This window comes from Stomoxys calcitrans, chromosome 2, assembly GCF_963082655.1.
Source record: "Stomoxys calcitrans chromosome 2, idStoCalc2.1, whole genome shotgun sequence".
Lineage (NCBI taxonomy): Eukaryota > Metazoa > Arthropoda > Insecta > Diptera > Muscidae > Stomoxys > Stomoxys calcitrans.
In genome coordinates, this window is record NC_081553.1 from 140,211,043 (window position 1) to 140,229,042 (window position 18,000).

The 18,000-nt window shown below is 41.1% G+C and overlaps 1 protein-coding gene across 1 annotated transcript; it reads right to left on the minus strand.

The window, feature by feature from the left end:
* Positions 1–811: 811 nt before the first annotated feature.
* On the minus strand, positions 812–12,600 carry LOC131995316 (uncharacterized). The gene is made up of 2 exons (XM_059363904.1): positions 12,560–12,600; positions 812–1,489 (listed from the first exon to the last, which is right to left on the minus strand). Coding segments are annotated over exons 1-2 (528 nt in total). The 5' UTR covers positions 12,562–12,600; the 3' UTR covers positions 812–963.
* Between the last annotated feature and the right edge of the window lie 5,400 nt (positions 12,601–18,000).

Genomic DNA, 18,000 nt, shown 5'->3' on the forward strand with positions numbered 1-18,000 from the left:
AATTATGCTGTTGCAAACAATCAAAGCAAATAAATATAACCATGCATAAGAGCCAAAACCAATACCACGAGAGAATTTTTGTGCGTTTGCGGGATGGTGACTGTTTCCACTATTTTCCCGTCACTAGACACGATTTAAGCAATTCCAAGCAAATTAAAACCACGCGGCGAACGTTGTTGGGTCTTTTTTTTGCTTTTTTCCTAATTATTGCTATACTCATACAACCGTAGGTACCAACATTGACATGTTGAGAAACAGAGTAACCATTTACAATAGTGAAAAAGGTGGTGCCACCAGAAATAAGATGTGAACGATTACTTCGAGCTTTTGACAAATTGGAGATTTATTGCACCAATGTTTTTTGCTTGTGGACTGTATTTTTAAAGAGGATGGCCAAGGTAGGGTCGAAGGGCCATATTTAGTCTTATACTGTTTTGAACTAAGGCTCTTAAACGATGCTTGTTGAATATAATTGAGAACTCAGGTTCCGTTGATGTGAATTGGATTTGGTGAAACTCAGGTTCACTTCTTGAAACTATTCCCGTTCCGGTATACTTACAGACGCTGGGTAGTAGTGGAAACAAAACAACAAAATGTAGAATTCTTCTTCATGAGCGGTTTTATTTTCTTGTGAGATGTCTAGTCGATGACGGTTGCTAACCAAAGAAGGAAGAAACTCGGCTCGTAGCTCGCAGGCTACCTCCATATTCCAAAGAAGTGTTGCCACTCATCATTACTAGTACCGGTTTCTTATTTAATCAATTCCAATCTATCCATTACATTGGAACATACTAATCTATTACTCATTAACGGTTTCTTACGATTAATCATAGTTCAAATACTTCATTGAGATCTTAATATAAATTCAAAATTGTTGGGATAAGTCTATTCAACAACAAACGATGTGGCTGGAAGGTCAGTCCATTCAACATGCTCCCCGCCTTGGGCAGAAAGGCCAATTATTCAGTTGTCCAGAGCTTCGGTCACTCGTTTTAGGGTTCTTATGGCCAATTGAATCATGTACCGAGGTACAGATGATCTGAGACCTTCGACATTGTTTCTGCCCATCGGTGCTCGGACGATAAGTCTTCTCGCTCTACGCCTCTCTTCATCAAATTGTCGTCTCGCTTCCAGTCTATTGGGGTCTTCATCTCGGTGTCTCTGTCGATTATGAGCATGAGCATCATTTACTGGTGCTCGTTCCACTCTTTGCCTAGCTCGGGATCGTTCCAACTCGTCTCGGCTAATTCGCATCATCGGGTAAAGATGCAGGAGGGAGTGGTGTTCCTGTCGGCATATTTTGCACACATCGTCGGAGGTACACTCGTACGTGCGATGAGATCTGGCGAGACAATTAAAACAGTAGCCATGTTCGCGGACTGCTCGTCGACGAGCCCCTATGTCCATTTCGAGGAACTGGCGGCAAAAACGTAACGGATGAAAACGGTCGCAAATTAGACAGCTATGGATTTCAGGATTTCTGGGAGCCCTGTGAATGTAAATAAATTGAAATATTGCTTTCTTTTGTGGATTAATACTTATTATATCGTTTAGTCCCCGAAGGGGAGACAGTAGTGGAGAATATTAACTTTTAGTCCTGAGACAAAGGTTTCTGGGTCCCGGTCTGGGCTTCGGACAATAAAGGACATATTTTCGTAATATCTCTTGTGATGGTCCCGTTTGCTGTACGAACATCCACCACTCGAACCAATCCATCACTCCCACAATGTACGGCCTTTATCCGGCCAAGTCTCCATTCACATGGGGGTAATTGATCATCCTTGATAACAACAAGTTGATTAGGTTGAAGGTTATCCTGAGGAGTTTGCCATTTATAACGGCGCTGCAGTTCCTGCAAGTACTCGGTCTTCCACCGTTGGGCAAACTCATGTTGTTGGGCTTTGAGTCTCTCCCATCGATCTGAATACGTAATTCCGTCAGAAACACTCTCTGGCGCGGCAACTAAAGGTGATCCTCGTAGAAAATGACCTGGAGTCAAGGCCAAGACGTCAAGGGGATCATCGGTCATTGGGGACAAAGGTCGGGAGTTAAGCACCGCTTCAATTCTCACAAGAAGCGTCGAGAATTCCTCGAACGTGTATTTATGACTTTGAGCTACTTTGCGAAAATGTAGTTTGAAGGACTTTACACCTGCTTCCCACAGGCCCCCCATGTGGGGCGCGTTCGGGGGAATGAAAGACCATTGAAATCCGTGGGCTGCGTATTTCTCTATTAAATCCTTGGGAATTGTATTCAAAAACCGATGGAAATCGTATCGTAATTTCCTTTCCGCTCCGACGAAATTAGTCCCATTGTCGGACATTACTTTCTTTGGAAGACCTCGTCGTCCAACGAAGCGGGTGAATGCCGCCAAAAAGGATTCGGAGGAGAGACTTGAGCATAGTTCCATGTGGATCGCCTTCGTGCTAAAACATACAAAGAGGCACACGTAGCCTTTCTGATAAATAGCCTGTCTCAAGTTGGAAGATTTAACAGAAAAGGGACCTGCAAAGTCTAAGCCGGTAAAGGAAAATGGAGGAGAGAATGAGCTACGCTCCATGGGAAGAGCGGCCATCAATTGAGATTGAACGTTTCGTTTATAAATAACACACGTCTTGCAAAGACGAATACATTTCTTAATTGTAGATCTCAATCTAGAGACATAATACTCCTCACGAATTGTCCTCATCATAAGGCTATTCCCTGCATGCAGTAAAACGATGCACAGTGGGCCAAATGGCAAAAAAATTGGAAATAAGTCTACAACTTTTTATCTGTTGATTTTAGCCATACAAAATGTTCTAGACATTTGTAGAGGAGGACATAGGCTTTCAGAAAAGTGCTGTTGTTGGTCCATATCTTTAATACAGGGTGAGCTACAGGGTGTCAAAGTTGACCACTTTTGACTTCTCCAAGCTTCTGGGGGCCATAACTTTTGATCTACTCAACCGATTTACATGATTTAGGACTCTAGAGAAAGAGCTTGACAAGATCTAAAAAACTTATGCATAAAGTACCATGCCATCGTGTACTGTTAAGGAGTTATGAATTGTTTAATTTTAAAATATGAAAATTTGGCCTTGGTTTTTTTCAGTGTTTTTTAAATAACTCCGTCAATTTTAAAGCTATAAACTTCATACTTCACACAAATTATGCCAGCATATGTGTGCATAAAATACAAAAGGAATCACGTGAATATCTTTGGCGGTTTAAAAATGGCATCGTTTTCAATATGAAAAATATTTTTTTTGTCAAAAAATTGCAAAATTTTTCAAAAAAGATACTCCCATTTCCTTTAAGTTTTCGCAAACTTTGGCCGTCAAAGCATTATCATTTCTTTCCATTTTCACAAAGTCGAGGTATTAAGAAAAGTTTTAAGTGCTAATTTGGCTAATTTCGATATCAAACAACACCGTTATCTTAAGACCAAAATGGCCAATTTTTTTACTAAACTTCAAAAGTTTCTCACTGGAAAAAAAGTTCCACGGGGATTTTTTCGCTTTTTTTGAACTTAAATGAAAGCTTAAAATGTTCCCAACATTTTAAGGTATGTCTCGCCATATCCTAGCCATAAATGAGATCGTAGCGATCAAAATACTGAAAAAAGTCAATTTTCAAGTAGTGCTATATTCATTGCTAAAAAACAAGTATTACGTCACATTTTATTGCAAAGATGTTAAATAAACTTTTATTTGGTAACACTTCTTCTACAAAACACAAAAAGAATCATGGAAATATCTCTATTCTATTCCATTTTATGGAACCGGCAATAAAAAAGTCAATTTTTCAAAAAAGTCGAATTTCCCAAATTTTGTTTTTGTTGTCCTAATTGCACATGACACACTATAGCCATATTTACGCAACATACCTTATCGTAAAGGAAATTTTCATACCTTTCCAACAATGTATAAAACATTTCTCAACTCGGATTCTATCTACTCTAAAATTCATTTACACTTCATTAAACTCTATATAAAAATGTCTATTTGTGAAATGGAACCTTATATGGGGCCTACACTAAAACATTGATAGATTTGCCCAGGGTTTACAATACAAATGTGTTAGAATAAAAAAAGGTCTCCTGCCAAAGTTTAAAAAAATTGGAATAAAAATATGTGTTTTAGAGCGAAAACACTTCGCATCGGCGTGCGTTTGTATAGTACCTACATCTATTTTTAATGTAAGCTGATGATTTTTGAATAAAAAGTAACCTAGAAATATACCTGCATATATATATATATTTGTGTTAAGATTTGATGCAGACAAATGTTACCTGTTTCGCTATGTCGAATTCCCAGGAAATCCACCGTATCAATGAATGTGAAAAAACCTACCCATAAAAAATTCATTGTCATTTTTTTTAACCAAATTCGAGTCCAGGTAAATAATTATAGAAGAGTAAGTAAAAAGAGGCACTTTGGACCCCTTTTTACGATTGCGTCTGATACCTGAAATGGGTCATTAATTGTGAATATATTGCATAAATATTTGAACAAAATCCAAATTTTCTTCATTATATTTTGTAGAGGCGTAAAGGACATTTATAAGTTATGGAAGTCATACTGAAGTATTCCACTCTTTCGAAAATTGTATGGGACATCAAAAATGATTCAAAATCATACACGGAGTCATTTAAGGAACTTGTTTACACTTTGGACCACATATATGGAATAAGGCTAAATAAAGACGCTTTAGACAAACTTGAAAAATTCTACAAATCATTTGAGAGAAGGTTGCCAGAATGTTCATTCGCAAAAATCAAGTTTTTCAAAATGTATGAGAAGTGGCTGAAATCGGATCTACTTATTGAAATTAAACCGCTGATTCCCGGCCGGCCTAGCAAAGCATACGACGAAGTTACGGAGAAAACCAAAAAGAAAAAACAAGAGGAACTATTGGCGGCACATCCGCCAAATTTAATAAAAGATACGTTCAAAACAGCATTGTTAAAAACACAACCAAAAAATGTTGGACGAATTGTCGATGTTTTACCATTAGCATCTCCGAAAAGGGTAAAGAGAATGGTAGAAAGTATTCCAACTCCAAAATCGACTACAGAATTCACGGAGGAAGATGCACTGGCCCTGATTTTGAACCTAGGCCTCTCAAGAAACAAATACTCAACAATGAGGAAGGCTCTTCGTGAAAAAGGATGGGGTTGTTTACCCTCAAAACATAAATTGTACAACACCAGGACGAAAATGGTGCCATCAAATATATACGTGGACGAATTAAAAGCAAGAGTGAAACTTGCTGATCTTGTTGAAAATACAGCTGTTAGAATTATTTCTAATTTTACTGAAGAACAGTTGAACACATGTAATAATTCCGAAGTGGTTTTGATCAGCAAATGGGGTTGTGATGGATCATCTGGATTTTCCGAATGAATGGCCGAACTAAATGGCTACCAAAAATATGTGACGATATAGATAAGGACGATCCCGATGCCATTCAAATTAAAGAGCTTTTAAATTTTGATACCTTAGATTATTTGGTAGAGAATAAAATCAAATAATACAAAACTAAAATGCTTTTTTATTTTGGGAGTAGCTAATATACATATAAACGCACGCCGATGCGAAGTGTTTTCGCTCTAAAACACATATTTTTATTCCAATTTTTTTAAACTTTGGCAGGAGACCTTTTTTTATTCTAACACATTTGTATTGTAAACCCTGGGCAAATCTATCAATGTTTTAGTGTAGGCCCCATATAAGGTTCCATTTCACAAATAGACATTTTTATATAGAGTTTAATGAAGTGTAAATGAATTTTAGAGTAGATAGAATCCGAGTTGAGAAATGTTTTATACATTGTTGGAAAGGTATGAAAATTTCCTTTACGATAAGGTATGTTGCGTAAATATGGCTATAGTGTGTCATGTGCAATTAGGACAACAAAAACAAAATTTTTGGAAATTCGACTTTTTTGAAAAATTGACTTTTTTATTGCCGGTTCCATAAAATGGAATAGAATAGAGATATTTCCATGATTCTTTTTGTGTTTTGTAGAAGAAGTGTTACCAAATAAAAGTTTATTTAACATCTTTGCAATAAAATGTGACGTAATACTTGTTTTTTAGCAATGAATATAGCACTACTTGAAAATTGACTTTTTTCAGTATTTTGATCGCTACGATCTCATTTATGGCTAGGATATGGCGAGACATACCTTAAAATGTTGGGAACATTTTAAGCTTTCATTTAAGTTCAAAAAAAGCGAAAAAATCCCCGTGGAACTTTTTTTCCAGTGAGAAACTTTTGAAGTTTAGTAAAAAAATTGGCCATTTTGGTCTTAAGATAACGGTGTTGTTTGATATCGAAATTAGCCAAATTAGCACTTAAAACTTTTCTTAATACCTCGACTTTGTGAAAATGGAAAGAAATGATAATGCTTTGACGGCCAAAGTTTGCGAAAACTTAAAGGAAATGGGAGTATCTTTTTTGAAAAATTTTGCAATTTTTTGACAAAAAAAATATTTTTCATATTGAAAACGATGCCATTTTTAAACCGCCAAAGATATTCACGTGATTCCTTTTGTATTTTATGCACACATATGCTGGCATAATTTGTGTGAAGTATGAAGTTTATAGCTTTAAAATTGACGGAGTTATTAAAAAAAAACTGAAAAAAACCAAGGCCAAATTTTCATATTTTAAAATTAAACAATTCATAACTCCTTAACAGTACACGATGGCATGGTACTTTATGCATAAGTTTTTTAGATCTTGTCAAGCTCTTTCTCTAGAGTCCTAAATCATGTAAATCGGTTGAGTAGATCAAAAGTTATGGCCCCCAGAAGCTTGGAGAAGTCAAAAGTGGTCAACTTTGACACCCTGTAGCTCACCCTGTATTAAAGATATGGACCAACAACAGCACTTTTCTGAAAGCCTATGTCCTCCTCTACAAATGTCTAGAACATTTTGTATGGCTAAAATCAACAGATAAAAAGTTGTAGACTTATTTCCAATTTTTTTGCCATTTGGCCCACTGTGCGATGTGTATATAGGATACATACAGTCTGCAATAGTCAGAGCCGACTGGTAGAATGATGGGGTGGCGTTCGCTAAACGAGAGGTGAGAATTAGCTATTCTTCCATTCACGCGCATTATCCCCTCATCATCAATATAGGGATGAAGAGGATAGAGGGAGCTCTTCCTATGAACCTTTAGTGTTTCGTTCAACATCTGGTATTCGCGAGAATAGTAGTTTCGCTGCGTCATTCGAATAAGACGTTTTTTTACATCTGCGAACTCCTTACATGAGATTTCCACGGCTGCGAAACGTTCCCCCGTTCTGCATGCCCTGGAGAACCGTAGAACATATGCGATTATCCTAATAGCCCTGTCCCAACGTGAAAACCTCCTCAGCAGATCCTCAGCATCACCAACAATGTGAAAGCAGTCTAACCTTCTCGCTTCCGGTGGATCTTCCACCGGAATAGACGATTTCGGCCATTCCTCTTCCGGGGCCCCAAGCCATTTGGGCCCATGCCACCAAAGGGAATTGTCCCTGAGATCTGGTGGTGAGCAACCACGAGATCCTAGATCGGCAGGGTTCTCACTAGACCTGACATGGCGCCATGCAGAATTCCCTACGTTCCGAATGATCTTCGCAACTCGATTTGCCACAAAGGTCTTCCATGTATGTGGAGGTTTCCCCAGCCAACCTAACGTAATGGATGAGTCGCACCAGAAATAAAGTCCAAAATTATGAAGGGGCAGATCATTGACAACATGTTTGATTAATTGGGATAGTAACACTGCGCCACAAAGTTCTAAGCGGGGTAAACTCAGGGGGTCGATTGGGGCTACTTTGGTCTTGGACACCAAGAGATGGGTCCGCACGGAATCGCCTGAATCTATTCGTATATAAACAACAGCACAATATGCCTTCTCGGAGGCGTCACAGAATCCATGAAGTTGAGTCTTATACAGTGGAGCAAAATTCACCCATCGAGGAATTTTGATCTGAGACGTATAATGGAGCGATTCTACGAACTGATTCCACTTCAGCAGGGTACCTGGTTTAACATTCTCATCCCATCCGGTGCCCTCTAACCATAACTGTTGTAATATTATCTTTGCCTGGATGATAATTGGGGATATCCATCCTGCTGGATCAAATAACTTAGCCACCGCCGACAAGATTTGGCGTTTCGTAATCGAGAGTGAATGTCCAGGAGGATCAATTCTATAAGAGAAGCCGTCCTCAAGTGCGTTCCATTGTACGCCCAGCGTCTTCGTACCACTGGTCTCGTAAAACTTGAGAAACTTCGAGTCCAAGACCCTATCCTCAGGAACTGAGTTGAGAATCTCCGAGCAATTCGAAGTAATCTTCCTGAGTTGAAACCCTGCCGAGTTCAATAACTCAATCAGCTGTGTCAACGATTCGATTGCCGATGTGGAGTCGTGAGCTCCCGAGAGCACATCGTCAACGTACATATCCTTTCTAACAATCTGGGCCGCTTGGGGATAGGAGTCCCCCAAATCTTGAGCCAGTTGATTCAAAGTCCGTATAGCCAAATACGGGGCACAGTTCACTCCGAAGGTAACTGTCTTCAAGGCATAGTCCCGGATAGAACTGGTAGGAGAAGGACGAAAGAGTATCCGCTGAAAATCCATGTCATCCTCATGAACAAGTATCTGACGATACATCTTCTCTATGTCGCCGTTGAAAACATACTCAAAAAGTCGCCATCTCAAGATCAGGGTCATGAGATCCGATTGAAGTGTGGGGCCCACATGCAATACGTCGTTGAGTGAAATCCCGGAGGAAGAGCGCTTCGAAGCGTTAAAAACCACGCGCACCTTTGTACTGGTACTCTGTGGTTTAATCACCGCGTGGTGGGGAAGATAGAATGATCCGAAGGAGCCATTAAGAGGCGTTTCCTTCGACGTCACGGGCTTCATCTGGTCAAGATCCAAATACTCCCCCAAAACTCCATGGTACGTCTCACTCAGTCGTGGTCTCGTCCGAAGGGATTGTTCCATTCTTGCATATTGCAACAAAGCCTGTGTTCTCGAGTGTCCAAGAGGCGACTGGCCCTGATATCCTTCCTTAAATGGAAGTCGTACGACGTAACGCCCCTCCGCATTCCGCACCGTAGTATTAAGGTAGAGAGACTCGCAGAACTCGTCAGCAGTCGAAGGATCGCGTCTGCCTGGAACTTCCTCCTGTTCCCAAAATAGGCGCAGTTGGCGGCCAATCGTATCATCAGTCACGTCAGTGGCCTGAATGGAAAAAGATGCGACAGACTGTGCAGGTACCGGTCCGCTAACCACCCAGCCGAATATGGTAGATTGTACCAACAGAGTCTCACAGATCTTCCTAACACCATGGAGAAGGATATCAGGTAGAATGTTACTACCCAAGAGTAAGTCGACCTGGCCTGGGAGGTGGAATTGAGGGTCCGCCAAGTCCAGGTCTTGGAAATCGGTAGCCCTAATCTTCTCTGCAGGAATGAAGAAATTGGGTAGGAGACGGGTAATCTTCGGAACCACAATAGCTTGAGTATCTATTGCGACGTTGTGGGATTCTGAGAAAAGGGAAATCGAGCAAATATGACTAGAATTTGCCACAACTAGGCCGCCAACGCCGCGGATTTCGAAATTCCTATTCTCCGTTGGGAGTAAAAGCCTCTGCTGTAATCTCCGAGAGATGAATGTCCTTTCAGCCCCCTGATCCAAAAATGCTCGGGCCTTAAAGGTATCGCCTCTATGTCTGATGGTAACGATTGCCGTGGGCAATAAAGTATTATCATCTGAAGACGCGTTCTCAGGAGAAGAAAAATGGGCCGATGTCCGCACCACAGGAGACGTATCGGCATCGTGAGCGACCTCAGAAATAGGTGCTTCAGTGAGACTGGTGTCAGTCGATGTCGTTGTAAAGTTGGAACCGGTTGACTGAACCTCAGCCTCCCCCGTATTCATGTCACCCTGCGATCTATGTCTAGGAAAATGTAGTAACGTATGGTGATTCCTCTTACACTCGAGGCACACAAACTTGCTCCTGCAATCTCTCCTGATATGTTTATACGAAAGGCAATTGAGGCAAATATTATTCTGGGTCACGAACTGATTGCGGGAAGTGGGATTCAGTTCCCTGAATCTAGAGCAATCCCTTAAGGGATGATTCAATTCACAGAGTTTACATCGGGATTGCGGGGTGCCTTCGGTCTTAAATGTGTTCACTTCCGAAGGTTTTTTAGGCGAGGACCTGGGACCATGAATGCCGTCCAGTCTCTCCACAACCTCGTACCTATTGGAAAGAAATCTATCCATTTGAGACCAAGTCGGCAACTCCCGGTGGGAATGAAGGGACTGTTCCCATAGCGACAAAGTCTCATGCGGCAATCTACTTGAGCATAAATACACCAATATCGGATCCCAGTCCCTAGTCGGAATGTCATGAGTTCTAAGAGCGGCCAAACAATCATTAATGTTACTCTGAATCCTCTGTAGAGCCTCGCTACTTTCGATCGATATAACCTTCAAATTCAAAAGAACCCTTAGCTGGTTGTCGACAAGCACCCTCTTGTTCTCGTACCTGGAACGCAATGCCTCCCATGCCAGCTCAAAATTCTCGTCACACAATTGATACTTCCTGACGATTCCTGCAGCCGGACCTTTCACCTTCAGACGAAGATGATAAAGCTTCTGGACAGGAGATAGTCTGGGGTGGTTAATGTATACAGCGGTAAATATGTCACGGAATGAGGGCCATTCCTCATACCCGCCTTGGAAATCCTGAGTATCACAAGGTGGGACCTTGATACAGCTGAATCCCGAGGGGGATTCAGAATCCTTAGAGGGTATCCGAGCACGCGATTCAGCCGGAGCTGGTAAAAAGATTCTCTGTAGGTCCATCATTTTGGCCTTGCATGAGTGAAAACTGGATGTGCAGACCCTGTACTTCTCCTTAGCCGAGGCCTGGAATTCATCGGACAACTTCTCGTCCTTCGTCGTGAAAATCCTTCTATAAGACGCGTGAACATTCGCCCATCGTTCCTGTAAATCCTGCAACGCAACTATGAAGGATGTATCCGTGTGGTCCGCATCCGGTGTAATATCGAAATCCGCACAATACATGACCAGATCGTCAGAGTCGAATATAAAATCACCCTGCAAATTCGCCATTTCAGATCTCAAAGACGTAAAAAAGCACCAAACCAATCCCAGATCCAGGAGCACCTCTTATTGCCTTGATGATAAAATAGAGAACAAATCCCGTGTCCTGATACTGCGCAGAGGAGTCGAAAAAAGTGTACAAGGGATAGGGACCTAAAGTCGTGTGCTATGAAAGAGGCAAAAAATTAACCTTAACAAGTCGTCTGGAGCGTCGAGGGCCTACACGCAGCTTCCTGATGTCCTGCCTCGATCCGCTGAGGACGACACAAACAGTCAATACAACTCTGGGCCTAACCAGGGGTTATGATCTTCAAAAGCGATCAACAATCCAGTAAATATCACGGTGTGATAATATATACAATGTCCAACTCAGAAGTTCGTAGAAAAGCCAATTCTAACCCTGGCCTGTTCGACATAAATCATAGGTAGGGTTACCTTATAATCGGGGGATGCCAACTCTGTACCGACAGATAAAGGTATGTTACATCTAGAGAAATCCTCAGCGCGAGGAAGAAAGATAGAAAAATAAACGAAATCGAGTGTGAGTAAGTTACGATTAATGTAGACAAATCCTCCTTGGTGATTTCCCAATCGGACTAAAGCCTCAGTCCTTTGTTCGTTTCCCCAAATTGACCGCACAAGATATCCCAAAGGCACGAAAGTGGAATGATAATGCAAATCCAAGTAGTGGCAAACAGTTAAAAAAAACGAGTTTCTTATATTTCAAACATCGATCTAATTTGCTTTATTTGTAGAATGTTTATTACTTTCATTCTTGATGAAACGTATAAATTCTTGTAGAGGTAATCATATAGAGATATATGTGAAGAGAAATTATATAGTGATATATGTATAGGTAAACTTTGGTATAACGAGTATTTTAAATATGAGTCAATTTGTTTCAATATACAATGTTTATAACCTTCATTGTTGATGAAACAATCTAATAAATTCGTGTAGAGATAAACCATATAGAGATATATGTATACATGTAGGGGAAACTTGGTGAATGGCAAAAAAAAAAATAGGTTTGAGATCAATATTTCACCTCATTTTCCCTCTGAATATCGTCTAATTGGGATTGCGACGACTTTTCGCAATAAGAAGTGTATCCAATGGCTCAACATATGCACTATGTCGGGCATAGGTAATGTAATCTACATTAGATCATATTCCAAAATTGTTTTTTTTTTTTTTCAGAGATAACATAAGTAAGGCGGCACTAGTCTTAAATGTGTCAGATATGTCGCCGGGACCAATATTTGATTCGCGAAATAGGAATCTCAATTTGATGGTTCTCAAATTCGTAGCATAGCTTAGGGCGCTTGACCGAAAACGTGACAGTATTAATTGTGGCTTGTATTGACCACCGTGAGTGTAAATGTGGAACACAATGGAATAATAAAGAGAAACAAAAAATGTGACTTACATTATTTCGTTGGGTGGAGTTACCCGGTCTCGTGCGGTGAAATTCTCTGATATGTGTAGCAAAGAATTAGTTGGTGGTATTCATGATCTCCGCTGGGCACTGGAAGATGTCGCTGGTAACCGAGCGATTTCTTGTAGATAGCGATGTGCCAAACTACGCGATGAAAGTAGGCTTAGCTGATGAGATGGTGGCTTCTCGCCGCAAACACGTGTGAGACGGCACTTGTGGACTCTGGTGTCAGCTTCACGGTGAATGGCAGATGTGCATTCCGATTGATTCAAAGTAATGAAAAAACGCTCGTGGTGGATGCGTTATTTCTGGTAGATACTGATGGAGCACACCATGCGATCAAATTAGGTGGAGATGGTTTGTCATCAAAGGCGCGATTGGTGTCAACTTTCGCGGTGAATGAGAAATGTGTAGCTAAGGCGATTCGAGTTGGTTCACTAGGTTGCTAACCACCGATAGATGTCGCAGGTGACAATTTGTTTCTGTATATAAAGATGAGGCGAACTATGCGACGAAAGTAGGCTTGGCAGTTGAGATAGCTTCTCGCCTCAGATTGGCGGTGAATGCTGGCTTCATGTGAGGGAATGACTATAATGACAGGAGCTTCGGTTGTCGCTGGCTTCACAGATAAGAACACGTCCCTCAGTATGGTGACACGGTTTTAAATGAGAATCCACAGAACTATCTTTCAGTCACTGGATGGTGAATTAAATGTGTACAACGCTCTTAGTAGAGGGAGCTGGCTACCAATACTGTCGGGTTTGTGTGGCCGGAGGATACTGTTGCGTTGATAGCTTCTTTCCAAGGGCAAGTTTAATTTTTCTTAGTTCTGTTGACATCAATTTTCCTGCAGTCAGAGTACCCTTTGAGTTAGTGTTGACTTTCCGTGTTTGAGTAGGCTGCAAGCGTTGAGGCACCTATTAACCTCGTATTCGTCCGCGAGTTTTCCCAGTGTCGATTGGTGGGTAGTACTGAAAGTCAACGAATATCTGAAGAAGGGCACGCTATGACCGCGCTTTTGTAATGAGGTGCGGGGAGCACTAGCAATAAACCTCCGAATACGGATAAGGTGTTGTGAAGCACGTTAAGCAGAAAATTTCCTTGCACGGTACTTATGGTCACGTTTTCTTCACCATAACCTGAAATTGGTAAACTTAGTATGGGACATAATACTAATACAAAAAAGGCAAAATGCGTTTTCCGCCAGTTTTCTCGTACAATCAATATACGGATACGTTTATAAACTTTCCCCTTTCTGTAAGAATTATTTTGTCGAATTGCTTTTTCCTTCTGGCAATTATGCTGTTGCAAACAATCAAAGCAAATAAATATAACCATGCATAAGAGCCAAAACCAATACCACGAGAGAATTTTTGTGCGTTTGCGGGATGGTGACTGTTTCCACTATTTTCCCGTCACTAGACACGATTTAAGCAATTCCAAGCAAATTAAAACCACGCGGCGAACGTTGTTGGGTCTTTTTTTTGCTTTTTTCCTAATTATTGCTATACTCATACAACCGTAGGTACCAACATTGACATGTTGAGAAACAGAGTAACCATTTACAATAGTGAAAAAGGTGGTGCCACCAGAAATAAGATGTGAACGATTACTTCGAGCTTTTGACAAATTGGAGATTTATTGCACCAATGTTTTTTGCTTGTGGACTGTATTTTTAAAGAGGATGGCCAAGGTAGGGTCGAAGGGCCATATTTAGTCTTATACTGTTTTGAACTAAGGCTCTTAAACGATGCTTGTTGAATATAATTGAGAACTCAGGTTCCGTTGATGTGAATTGGATTTGGTGAAACTCAGGTTCACTTCTTGAAACTATTCCCGTTCCGGTATACTTACAGACGCTGGGTAGTAGTGGAAACAAAACAACAAAATGTAGAATTCTTCTTCATGAGCGGTTTTATTTTCTTGTGAGATGTCTAGTCGATGACGGTTGCTAACCAAAGAAGGAAGAAACTCGGCTCGTAGCTCGCAGGCTACCTCCATATTCCAAAGAAGTGTTGCCACTCATCATTACTAGTACCGGTTTCTTATTTAATCAATTCCAATCTATCCATTACATTGGAACATACTAATCTATTACTCATTAACGGTTTCTTACGATTAATCATAGTTCAAATACTTCATTGAGATCTTAATATAAATTCAAAATTGTTGGGATAAGTCTATTCAACAACAAACGATGTGGCTGGAAGGTCAGTCCATTCAACACATTCCGTTTGCAACACATCGAAATATTAATTTCCGACCCTACAAAGTATATATATTTAGGATCGACGTAAAATTCTAAGACGATTTAACGATATCCGTGTGTCTGTCCGTCCGTCTATTGTAATCACTCTAGAGCACTCAAAAATTGAGATATTGAGCTGAAATTTGGCACAGATATGTCTTTTTGTTAAGTTAAGCTGGTTATGTTCTTGAACGGGCCAAATCGACTATATTTGGATAAAGCTGCTATATAGAGCGATTTTCCGCTAAGGGGTCTAATGCCCATAAAAACTTTATTTTTCATCTGATTTTGCTGAAATTTGAAACAAAAATTCCCAAAAATTGACCGAAATATGGTTCAGATCGGACTATACCGGACCGATCTCCTAATAAAGGGTCTGAAGCCCATAAAAGCTTTACTTATTACCTGATTTCGCTGAAATTTGGAACAGTGCGCAGATTTAAGCCTCTCAACACCCGACTCAAATATGGTACAATTCAGGCTATATTTAGATATAGCTGCCATTTAGACCAAGATATGTCAACTTAAACGGGTGCCAATTGGAAAACCCCCTCGCGTTCAAAGTTTCCAAAGGCCAGATGAAAAAATTAGGCACATGGGTTTTTTATACCCTCCACCATAGGATAGGGGGTTAACTAATTTCGTCATTCTGTTTGTAACTACTCGAAATATTCGTCTGAGATCCCATAAAGTATATATATTCTTGATCGTCGCGACATTTTATGTCGATCTAGCCATGCCCGTCCGTCCGTACGTCCGTCCGTCTGTCCGTCCGTCTGTCCGTACGTCCGTCCGTCTGTCCGTACGTCCGTCCGTCTGTCCGTACGTCCGTCCGTCTGTCCGTACGTCCGTCCGTCTGTCCGTACGTCCGTCCGTCCGTCCGTCCGTACGTCCGTCCGTCTGTCTGTCGAAAGCACGCTAACTTCCGAAGGAGTAAAGCTAGCCGCTTGAAATTTTGCACTACGTGTTTTGTTATGATATCCAACAACTGTGCCATGTATGGTCCAAATCGGTCTATAACCTGATATAGCTGCCATTTAAACCGATCTTGGGTCTTGACTTCTTGAGCCTCTAGAGTGCGCAATTCTTATCCGATTGGGATGAAATTTTGCACGACGTGTTTTTTTATGATATCCAACAACTGTGTCAAATAAGGTTCAAATCGGTCCGTAACCTGATATAGCTGTCATATAAACCGATCATGGGTCTTGACTTCTTGAGCCTCTAGTGGGCGCAATTCTTATCCGATTGGAATGAATTTTTGAATGTGGTATTTTCTTATGATATCCAACAACTGTGCCAAGTATGGTTCACATCGGTCCTCAACCTGATATAGCTGTCATTTAAACAAATCTGGGATCTTGACGAAAGTATTATCCGATTTGGTTCAAAGTTTGTTCAAGGGGCTTTCTTATGACCTTCAACATATGTGTCAAATATGTTCTGAATCGGTCTTTAGCCTTATACAGCTCCTCTATAAACCGATCTCCTTATTTTGCTTCTTGAGCACTTAAAGGGCGCAATTATTAATCGATTTGGCTGAAATTTTTCACGATGACTTCTACTATGGTCTCTAACATTCAATTCAATTATCGTCCGAATTGGACCATAAGTTGATATAGCTCCAAAAGCATAGCAATTCTTTTCTTATATAATTTCCTTTTTTTGGTTGCCTAAAAAGAGATGCCAGGGGTTTATAAGATTCGGCTCAGCCGAACTTAGCACGCTTTTACTTGTTTTAGATAAAGACTCTTCGAGTTATCACGTCTTGATTATAATTACGCAAAAAATATTACAAACAAATATTGAAAACCCATCTATCTAGGCGAACTAGTACTCAAATGATAGGAAATTCAGTGTAGATAGGTTAGGTAAGGTTACGTTAAAAATAGGGTGTGGATATTAATCCGCTCCATGACATGATCAGTGGTACTTACATAACAAGCCGATAACTGGCTTACGTCCACCTAAGCCAGTGACTACTGGTGTCTTTTAGCCGCAAAAGCCAGGTAATGACATAAAAAATGCTTCAATGTCTCATTATCTCCCACATGCTAGCACTAACCGTACCGATTTTGCATAAGTGAGCTGGTAGTCCCATGTGTTCCCTTATGATAGCAAAAGCTTTTCCGGCCTCCTTGTTACTTCCTTTCAGTAATAGCGTCGTCCTCTCACGATCCGAATCTCCCCATAGGGTTTTCGCAGTCCTACCGACCGTTTCGCTGTACCACAGTGTTACATGCGCGTACGTCGACCACGTCCTCAACTCGAACTGCGTCGACCCGAAAGGTTAACCAAGTTTATTGATGGCAGTCCTATGGCCTTCACCCGGATCTCTGCCTGCAGAATCGTGTAATGGTCAGGCAGTCGAAAACAGATCTCAGTCCCTGGGTTCTCAATGAAGACCTCCCGGTCCACCCTCTCCTCTAGCCTTGTTCCATTTGAATAGCACGATCAATTCAGGACTGAGCCTCTGGCCTCTAAAACCTCTTCCAGGTTTCCTATCGTCGCCTCGATTATGTCGCGCTGGTATGACCTGCTCATATCCTCTCTCCATTCTTCCGTCGCCTTTAGGTCCATAGCCGCAATGACTGCCTCACATTTAATCTGTACGTCTATGGGTCGAATATCTAAATTAGTCACTAGTGCAAAGTGGGTGTGGTCCGCAACGCCCTGCCAATGCCTAGAAAACATGGTCCTGTAGAGCCAGTACACTGTTCCCGGTTTCAGGAGCAGTAGGCTGCCGTAGGTTGCAGATACCTAGTGCGTCAAACCGGCCCATATTCGCCTCCTATGTGAACACATAGATTTGAGTCTTCTCTGGGTTAACATTAAGACCCCTAGGTCTACCCCAGTCGTATGTCTCTGCAAGACCTTTTCGGCCTTTCTGCATAGCTGATTCGGATCTTTACCCCTTAGAAGTATTATAACGGCGTTTGCATAGCAGAGGAGTTCAAATCCTTCCTCAATCAGTATCTGTAATAGGTGTAACAGTATCTCAATCAGTATCACCCAAGTAATGGCGATAAAATGCTCCCCTGTGGCGTGCCCTGTGCCACTTTCTCCCTTAAATTTATATCAGATACCTAGTGCGTCAAACCGGCCCATATTCGCCTCCTACGTGAACACATAGATTTGAGTCTTCTCTGGGTTTACATTGAGACCCCTAGGTCTACCCCAGTCG